A 10,065-nucleotide genomic window follows, 5' to 3' on the forward strand; every position below is an offset into this window, starting at 1 on the left:
TGGCCTGGGGGGGTAGCCAGTTGGGCTATCCCTGAGCTAGGGACCCTAGGACAAGGAGCTCAGTGGGAGCTGAAGGGAAGGGGGTTAGAGGAAGCCTGGAGGGTGACCAGGGGGAAGAGACGGGCCTGAGGCCCTCTGGAAAGGTGGGGGAGCCTGCCAGGTGACAGGTGGAGAATGAGAAGCAACAAGGCCAAGGACAAGACTTGGGGGACACTCACGAGAAACCCGAGGAGTGTCGGGGAGAAAAGAGAAGCTGGAGGGCCATGAGAAGGCCCCAGAATATCCCTTAGGAAGAAGCATGAGAAGTGTCCAGGTGATTTATCCACACGGAGGGGCCTTGGAGACAGCTGTTTTAAGGGGCTCGAGTGCCCACTTGGCAGTGGAAGTCAGACCCTGTTAGACTTGGGCCCAAACCCGCCTACGGCTCCCATCTCGCTTGGGGCAAAATCCTGCGAGTGAGGTCACAAAGCCCCAGGCCCCTTGTCCCACCAAGACCTGGTCCTGTTCCTTCTCTGCCCTCACTTCTCACCCTCTCCTCTTACTCACTATAGCCTCTGGCCTCCTTCCTGATCCTGACATGCCTAGCCTGGAATGTTCTCTCCCCCAAAGTCACATGGCCCAGCTACATTCAGATCTCTGCTCCAATGTCCTTTCCAGAAGCCTTCCCCAAATCCCTAAACATCACCCAGTATGCCGCCTGGAACTTCTTCACCGGATTTATTTTTTTTAACTGCCTTTAATCCTCCCCAGCCATCTTTACACTGATGGTTTTTCATATTGTTTTGTATTCTATTATATAACATATTTATCTGATTGACTCCCCTGGCTAAACTGTCAGCTCCTGTGAGGACACATATTTTTGTGTATTCTATTTATTACTGGCACCCCAGTTGTGGCATACAGTACATACTCAATAAACACCTTCAGCAAGAGGATGAGGAAGCTGGATGGGCTCGGACTGAAGAAAGAGGGAGAGCGGACATCACTGCAGCCTCTTTCTAAACTCTCGTTGCGAACACAAGAAAGGGGAGCATTAACTTCGAGCACGTGGAGGGTGGCTGGTCTTGGACAAGCAAGAGGCGTGGTTCTGAGGCCTCCTGGACTGGGCAAAGGCTTCAAGGGCATCCCCCCGCCCTGGACGAGCTCCTGGGCTCCTGGGCTCGGGAAGACAGACCCAGACCCAGACCCAGAGGGAGATACTAACCCTTGGCAGAGAAACTGTTCCCCTAAGAGTGTAGAGTGTAGTTTTCTCGTTTCCCAGGCTCAGAAAACACAGGGGTGTCATGCATGTTCACGGCAGCATTATTCACAATAGCCAGACAGCGAAAAACCCAAATGGCCAGCGATTGGTGCATGGATAAATAAAATGCGGTAGATCCACACAATGGAATATTATTCAGCCATGAAAAGGAATGAAGCACCGATAACGTGTTACGACAACATGAATGAATCTCAAAAACATTGTTATTTTAGGCAAATCTATAGAGATAGTCCATTACTGGTTGCTTAGGGCTAGGGGGAGGGCACAAAGGGGAGTAATGGCTGAAGGGTGCAGGGTTTTCTTTTTGGGGTGATGACAATGTTCTGAAATTGCCCAAACATGCAACTCTATGTCTATGCTAAAAGCCAGTGAATTATGTTTTAAATAGGTGAACTATGTGGTATGTGAATTAGATGTATAAACCCATTTAAGAAAAAAAGAGAAGCAAATTGAGGGCCAGAGAAGGAAAAAAACAAAAAACAAAAAAACCTCCAAATCTAGCCCTCTGGTAAACCTCCCCACTTGCCAGCACTTTCCCGCCCCAGCTTCAACTGCTTCCGCCTGCCCCAGTTAAAAGACTACATCTCCCAGGCTCCTTTGCAACTGTGTGTGGCTACATGACTAGTTCTGGCCAATGGGATACGAGAAGACAGGATGTGAGCCACGCCCACTCAGCTCTGGTACTTAAAAGGAAGGTGGGGTCATTTCTCTGCCCTTGTGTCCCTTCCCTACTGGCAGGACTGCAGCTCCCGGGTTGCTGGGCTGCCTCTGACCATTCCGGGGACAGCAGAGCAACAGAAGGGGAAGAAAGCGGGACCCCGGACAACCTTAAGAGCCCCTTATTCTTCAGGACGCTCCAAGTACTTGAGGGTTTTGATGGATAGACGGTCCCACCTCTGACTTAACTAGACATACGTTGAGTCTCTGTTAAAACAGCTACCCTTGCACTATACCTGAGTCCTTGAGCAAGTCAGGTCACCTCCCAGTGTCTGTTTGCTCATCTTTAAAATTAAGGATAATTTTACAGCACCTACCTAAAGATTTATGTAAAGATAAAATGAGCCACGTGGAAAATGCTTAAAATAATGCCTGGCAACTGGTAAGCACTCAAGAAAAGTTGACCGTTATATTTATTTTACGTATGTGTACTTAAACATTTTGTTGTTATTGTCATTATAGAGCAGACATCATTCTAAGCAATGGAGTTCACACCTGGTGCCTACTACAGGCAAGTATTCTATGTGCTTTATCTATTGCTAACCCATTTCACAGGTGAGGTCACTAAGGCACAACGAGGTGACACCCCCTTTCTGGAGCCACCCAGTGAGGCATGGGGAATGCCATATCTCTGGGCCTCCAGGACAGCTGTTGGGCCCCCATCTTCCTCGGCCCTCAGAACTTGCCTATTCTGAGATAAAACGGTGCAGCGCTGGAGAACGGAATCTGAGGCTCCGCTGGCTACATTCCAACTTGGGTGGGATGCCACCTCCCAGCCACGCTGCACTCCTTTGGTGCCTCAGTTTCCTCATCTGTATATGAGGATAACAGTAATATCTACTTCTTGGGACTGCTATGAAAATTATACAAGTTAATATGCATCAAGAACTCAGAACTGACAGCTGGCGTCTAGTGAGATGCCACAAAATCACCAGCTATTGTTAGTATTTTTTATTTACTTATTGTTACGGTCTCACTGACACTGCCTGGAGCCCTCTGGACTGCCCTCACCCATGCCTCCTTCTGAAGGCCCCGGAGTCACTTCCCCAAGCCGCCCCGCCAGATCCGTGCCTGCCAAGGGCCTCACCGTCCTCGCTGGGCGCTCCAGGGGATGACTCTGAGTCCGAGGAGCTGCCTGGCGGGCCCCCGCCCGCCGAGGCATTGCCCGCTGCCTCCTTCAGCCACTTCTTCCTCTTCTTGGGGGGTGGCTCGGCCTTCACCTTGGCGGGCCGAGCCTTGGGCAGTCGGGAGGTGGCGGGCTGTCCCGTGGCGAGGCTCCGCTCGGGCCATCCGCTCGGGCCGCGTCTGCCGCCCGCCTGTGCCCCGCTCGCCCCGCAGCGGCCGCTCCCCACGTGTCGCTCGCTCCTTCTCCTTTTCCTTCTCGACAGGCCGTGGCGGGGATGGCTTCTCAAGGACAGGGGGCTCGGCCATGACCGTCTCGGGGGTCTGCTCCGGGGGCTTCTCAGATGTCTTGTCAGGGGTCTCAGGCTTGGGAGGTGGTGCTGGAGTCTTGGGGGGAGGTGCCGAGCTACCTCCGGCCGACGCGGGGCCCTTGGCTTGTCCAGAGCGTCTGGAAAGGAACACAGAAGGGACAGTAGCCAGCGGCCCCCAAGAAACCCAAATTGTCCTCCTTGGGACCCCTCTGCTTGGCTCATAGCTCTAAGCATAGAAGCAGCTTCTCCCTCACCGAGGTGCTGTCTCCCTCTCTCTCCGAGTCTCTGTCCCCCATCTTCTGTCCCTCTGCCCAATTCTATTTCCTGTCTGGCACGTTCCACCTCCTTGCCCGGTGGCCCGGGCCGCCCCCCGCCCCCACGGTACCTGACGGGCACTGGAGGCCGGTGCCACGGTTTTCGAGCACAGACCCTCACGTAATCCTTCTTGTTGACGTTCTCTAGGAACTTTACGTAAAGACGCTGGTACCGATTCTTTGCATCCCCAAAATACCCCAAATATTTTGGAGGGAAACCGGTCAGGCAGCCTGACACTCAAGACTCCCAGCCCGCGCTGGGGCCCCCCCGAGTCCTTGCCGCCCCACCTCCACAGGCTTACATTACTGGTGGCACAAAACTGTCGCTGCCCGTCCTTGATCTCCGGAGTGAACTTCTGCAGCAGAGCCTTCTGGACTCGCCAGATGGGTGGTGGCTCACGCCCCGTCTGCAGCGCCAGCTGAGGGCACAGCAAGGTTGGTAGGGTCGGCCCTCATTCCTGGCCCCCTGACCTCCCCACACACCCACTTAGAGAAAAAGGATCGGCGTCAACAAACATCGATGAACATGCAGCTGACCGACGTCTTTCGGCCTCCTGATGTTCTCAGCCCTGGGGACGTAGCTGGAGTCTGGCCCTGTCCTCCCACGGCTCATCCACAGATCTCTGGACGTTCATTCTCAGGCTACGAGGTCTCAGTTTCCATACAGCTTTATGGTGTGATGGTACAAGCCCCCCGCGTGACTCCAAGTAATGACAAAACCTGAGCACCCGCCCACCAAGGGTACAGGGGTGAACGAGAGCGACAAAGCTTTTTATATGGGGGTCTCCGTCACAGAGGTAACAAGACAGACAAGCAAATAAACAAAGCAGGGCGAGGCTGTGGCTCGTGCCAAAAACAAGACAGCTGACAAGTTACCCGAGACCATTTATTTCACCAGCCTATCCACAGCGGCGCAGGATGTGGTGACAGGAAGCCTCCCCCGTTCTCCACCTCCTCCAACAGGCTCAGACCCTCACCCCCATGCCGAAGCCTGTGTGCCCAGGGCTGGGCACTGGGAACCGACGGACACTGAGCCAGACGCAGCCACAAAAAAAATAACAGCACAAGTAATAAATGTACTAAAGGTGGATGCCCCAGAAACCTAGAAGGACCTTGAACTCCATCTGAACCCAGGAACGCTTCCTGCAAGAAGTGACACCTCAATGAATCCTGGAAGGATCATGTCTCCTTCCATGAGGTGACCGGATGATGAGCAGGGACTGCCAGAGAAAGTGTGTGACAGCTGTGGCTCTAGCAGAGAGCCACTGACAGGCACAGATAAGAAAAGAATAAAGACATAGCAGCGAATGTGCACCGGGCACCACGATAACCCAGAGATGAATGAGGGCATCCCCGCCTTCAAAGAATCCACAGTCAAGTGATCAAACGGGATTCAGATGACAGCTCCGACTGATGGATCACGGCTGCCCCGAGCGCCAGGCTCAGCGGGAGTGGATGGTGGGATCAATTAGTGATGTCTGCCCCTGGCGGCAGCTGCAGCATTGAAACCTGTGTGCCAGGTATAAGGTTTAGGTCAACCGCTTTCACATGATTTTTCGTGTCCGTCGGATCAACCAGGGGAATGCAAATAAGGGGTTACCATAACCTGATGAAAATGAGGCCCGAAAAGGCTCTTGTCCGAAGCCTCGTACGAGAGCGAGCGACAGGATGAGACAAAGATGGAGATGTCGCAACCTGCAGGATACCACGGTTCCCGGTCCTCCCTCCTGGGTCTTCAGGGGCAAGGTCAAGGCCCAAGGACTAAAAAGCCTATTCCAAATCCTTTTCAAGGACATAGAAGTCTACTCCAAAACCTTCCAGGGCCCCAGCGCGGACCCCACAGCATGGCACAGAGAGACGTTGCCTCCAGCTCTTTCCTTTCTCCTAGCCCTGCCTTGCAGGCCATGCAGACCCCTCAAACTGCAGCAGACGAGCCCCGGACTTTGACCTCCAGGCCTCTGCACATGTAGGGTCCTCCTCGGGGTGCCTTCTCCCTCTCCATGTGAACGATATACCCTGTTGTAGTTCTCAGAACCCTTTGAGGAATCCACCAGAGCAACCTCCCCGAGCCAGGGGAGACCAGCCTTCCTGTCTCCTCCCGCTGCTGACCTGCCTCCTCTAAGGAGTGGGCTGATTCTAGCTGGACTCAGGCCCCTGGGCTCATCGCATCCCAACTGGGCCTGATGTCTTCTTCCCAGGAGGCCCCTGCGCACCCCGCACCGGTCATTGGAACCAATCTCCTGCCAATCAAGCCTGTCAGCTCCTCCACCAGGGCCAGTTAGTCCCAAAGCCCCACATCCTTCCTGCCTCTCATGTCGATCCTGTCACCCACCAGGCCCACCTTCCACTCACACGGGAAGCTGTCCCACCCACAGCCCCGGCTCAATGGAAGCCGCAGCTGATTGGAGGAGAGCCGACCGGGGCAGCCAATTAACAGGCAAATCACAATCCTCATATTGAATCCCAAATGCTGAGCTGGACCAATCGGATTCCCTCCTGGGAATTTGAACGGTGACAAGCTGAGACCAGGGCAGTGAGCAGCAGGATATGAGTACGCCAGAAGCACTAAGCCTGGTGTTAGGAAGAAAAGCCGCTGGGTCCACTCATAGGGAAGTCGCTGTCACAGAACTGAGGCGGGGGACAGACAGCAAATCAGGACTGACACCTCCCCAGCCACCTCCCTGCTGGCCAGGGCCCCTAGCAGTGGCCGGACAACCCAGAGCAGGTTCTCAAGCTGGTGCCCAGTGATCTCGCTCCACGGCGATCTGGCCCCTGCCCACGTCCGCAGCCTTGGCGCTCACTGTCCAGCCACTCTGCCTCCTGCATCCCTGCACATCGCAAGCTTGTCATGCTTTCCCTGACCACAGGCCCTTTACACAGACGGTTCTCTCTGCCCCGATCACCCTCGGCAGCCTTTCCTCCATCCAACACACTCTTACATGCTCAGAGTTTACATCCTGCTATATCTTCAACATCCCCAAGAACTGAGAGTTAACATTATCACTCCCATGTTACAGACAGGGAGGCCAGAGCAGGGGCTGGGGGGATAACCCTGTGCTGTCCAAGTCAGCATCCCCTCCCTACACACGGTTCTCGAGTTCCTGAAATGCAGCTGATCTGAACCAATACGTTCTTATGAGTATAATATACACACCGGACTTTGGAGACGTGGTGTGCACAATAGAACGTAAAACATCTCATTAACCTTTTCTACATCGATGACGCGACGAAATGACATTTTAGATACGCTGGGTTAAAGAAAATACATTCCTGTGGCTAACCTCACCTAACTTTTAACTTTTTTAAAACGTGAACCCGAGAAAGTTTCAATGCTTAGGAGTATAAAATACACACCGGACTTTGGAGACGTGGTGTGCAAAATAGAACATAAAACATCTCATTAACCTTTTCTACATCGATGACGCGACGAAATGACATTTTAGATACGCTGGGTTAAAGAAAATACATTCCTGTGGCTAACCTCACCTAACTTTTAACTTTTTTAAAACGTGAACCCGAGAAAGTTTCAATGATGTATATGGTCCGTATTTCTAAGTGCTGTCTTCATTGTAAGACAAACGACGGCCCATGGCCCACTCTAAGAGGTAAGAACAGTTTCTACATTTTTTAAGGATTGTAAAAACAAACAAGAAACCGAGAATATGTGGCAGAGAGACCTTAAGTGGTCTGAAAGCCTAGAATATTTACGATCTGGCCCTTTACAGAAAAACTGTGCCAAGCTCTGCACTAGAGGTTTGGCCAAGATCACCGAGATGAATAAGAGAAGCAAAGCGTATGCCTAGAGGGCACCTTCTACGTGCCACCCACAGTCGGAGCGCTGGACAAGCCGCACGGCTGGGTCCTCCCGCTGCACGAAGGAGGTACTGATACGATTGGCCCCACGTTAAAGATGAGGAAACTGAGGCTCAAGAAGGTTTGACACCAGTCCTGCTCGCCAGTGGCGGAGATACGAGCCAGCTGGGCTCTCCATCGCCATGCGGCCAGCCTACCCCAACTCTAGGCACACGAGGGTCCCCAACATCTGCATCGGTGGCTCAGTCCTGGGGCTGCGTGTCCCCCATTTTAACATACGCACGTTGTATTTTAAGCATCTGAGTCCTTGCCCGGTCCCCTCCCCAGCCCTGTGCCAGCTGGGAGGTGGCATCAGATGGCCTTGGCTCCAGTCTTGGCTCTGCACCCACCAGCTGAATAATTCCCTCTCTCTGAACGTGAACTTCCTCATCTGTACATTGGCAAAGTCACAGTCCCTTGCGCCACAGCCGTGTTCATTCGGCCCGGTGCTGGGTGCCTAGCAGCACTGGCTGCTGACATGTCTGTCATTTGGCAGAGTAACAGAGTGGCTCCATCTGGTGCTGAGAGCATGGGTTCTGGGGCCGGGGGGACAAGCAGAGCTCGGTGTGGGTCACAGCTGCGAAAGCCTGGGAAGGCTATTACCGTGCCGAGCCTCAGTTTCCCGCCCTATAAAGTGGGGATAGTAATCCCTACAAAGGAAGGTGATTAGAAAATAAAGAAAGATGGTGGTGATGACCACACAACGATGTGAATTTACTTAATATTAATACCTTAAGTAAATTACGCTTAAAAACGCTTAAAAAGCTTCACTTCGCGGTATGTATAGATTACCACGATTAAAGAAAAAACAAAAAGATCAAACTAAATTTGGACTGTGACGCGCCCCAAATCCTGTCCCCCGAGGAGTCTGTAGCCATTCCTCTGATGGCTGTTTGTTCAATATCTTCCTTGTCTGTCCCAGGCTGATTGGCCAAATCAGCCTCAGAAGTCGAGAAGTTAAGATAAAATAATGTACGCAAGGCACTATGGGAGTGAGCATGACCATGGGGGACGCAAGAGGGCTGGCCAGGGAGTGGACGCATGAGACCTGAGGCACTGGGAATGTTCTGGCTGCTGGCTGGGTTAGGGGTAGATGTGAGTGTCGATTCTAGCATTTTGCTTTACAACTTATACTTCTCTTCTGACTGTTGCTTTGTATGTATCAAATGTCACGCTAAAAGGTTGATAAAGTATGAGTGACAGAATATGATGCCTGGGGTGGGTGGGGCGGGGGCAGAATGAGCCAGAGTGGAGAGGAAGAGGACCGGCCAGGAGGTGTTGCCGGTGGAAGCTAAGTAATGGGTACATCCAGTCCCTTATCCTACTGGCTCTGCTGCTTCCACAATAAAATAGATTAAAAGTAATACAGGGAAAAAAACACATTAAGTTCATCTCACAAAGCAAACTTAATAAAAACCATGGTCCCAATCCTTATAACTAATGAATCCCCCAATTTCTCCGTCTGTACTTTAGAACAAACAGCCGAGATTAAATTAAACGTGGTAACGCATCAAGGGCTGAACACAGTTCCCCGTGGCCGATACCACCAGTGATGGTGACTCCTACAGAGAATGGCCTTAGCCTTTGGTGTCACCATCAGGGTGACAATGGCTTGCTGACCTTAGGACCACTCGTTCTGCCTCGTGCCCTTTGAGAAGCCCCACACAGGCATGTGATGTCACCTATCCTTGTCAAACACTTATGTTAATTCCCTGATTCCATTCTACCCGTCCAAGGAATCAAGCTCAGCAGAAGCCAGCAACCTTTTTCTGTAACAGAACCACAGCAAATATTTTTTGCTCTGTGGGCCAGCTAGGCTCTGCTGAAAATACCCCACTCTGCCACTGTACGGAGTAAGCAGCCTGCCGATATGCAAATGAATGGGCACGGCTCTGTGCCGATAAAACTTTATTTATAAAAACAACCAGTGGGCCCTTGGGGGCCGAGTGTGCCAGTCCCTGGTAACTGGAAGTGGTGAATGGGCTGGTCTGCAGAAAATGCTTACGACGTGCCTGACATACAGCAATCCCAAAGCACCGGCTATTACATTAACAGGTGACCCCTGTGCACGCATAGGCATGTTATGTCCATGCCTCAAGTGTTCACCAAAGAACATACAAAGCTGTATGTTCTTGTGCCATTACATTAGAAGGTCCACGAGACCAGGCTGACACCTGCTTGCTCCATCCCGTAACTCTAGCACCCAGAATCTCTGCAGCAAACGGTTGACAGTTGTTTTTTATTTAAACGTGGCACACACACGTAAACAACATCACAAAGGTGGGCATGTCCGCCGCTGTGCCAGCGGACCATCTCTAGCAGGCCCAGGGGACTGTGGACTCAGCAAGGCCCCGAGCCGGGGAGCTGTCTTAGCCATTTCTGCACCTGCATCCGGCCTGTCACAAACGCTCGACCGCCCTAAGCCAGCGCGCCCAGCCGGGGGCCCGCGGGGCACTCACCTTGAGGGACGGGATGTCCTCTGCGCGGA

General features: G+C 52.6%; 1 protein-coding gene across 1 annotated transcript in view; it reads right to left on the reverse strand.

The window, feature by feature from the left end:
- PRR12 (proline rich 12) overlaps positions 1 to 10,065 on the reverse strand; it is a 22,558-nt gene that overhangs the window by 4,422 nt on the left and 8,071 nt on the right. Inside the window, 4 exon segments of the mRNA XM_025048789.1 lie at positions 3,066 to 3,264; positions 3,266 to 3,548; positions 3,797 to 3,930; positions 4,028 to 4,176. Coding sequence (XP_024904557.1) covers positions 3,066 to 3,264; positions 3,266 to 3,548; positions 3,797 to 3,930; positions 4,028 to 4,176 — 765 coding nt within the window.

Source organism: Pteropus alecto, unplaced genomic scaffold (assembly GCF_000325575.1).
Source record: "Pteropus alecto unplaced genomic scaffold, ASM32557v1 scaffold41, whole genome shotgun sequence".
NCBI classification, from domain to species: Eukaryota; Metazoa; Chordata; class Mammalia; order Chiroptera; family Pteropodidae; genus Pteropus; species Pteropus alecto.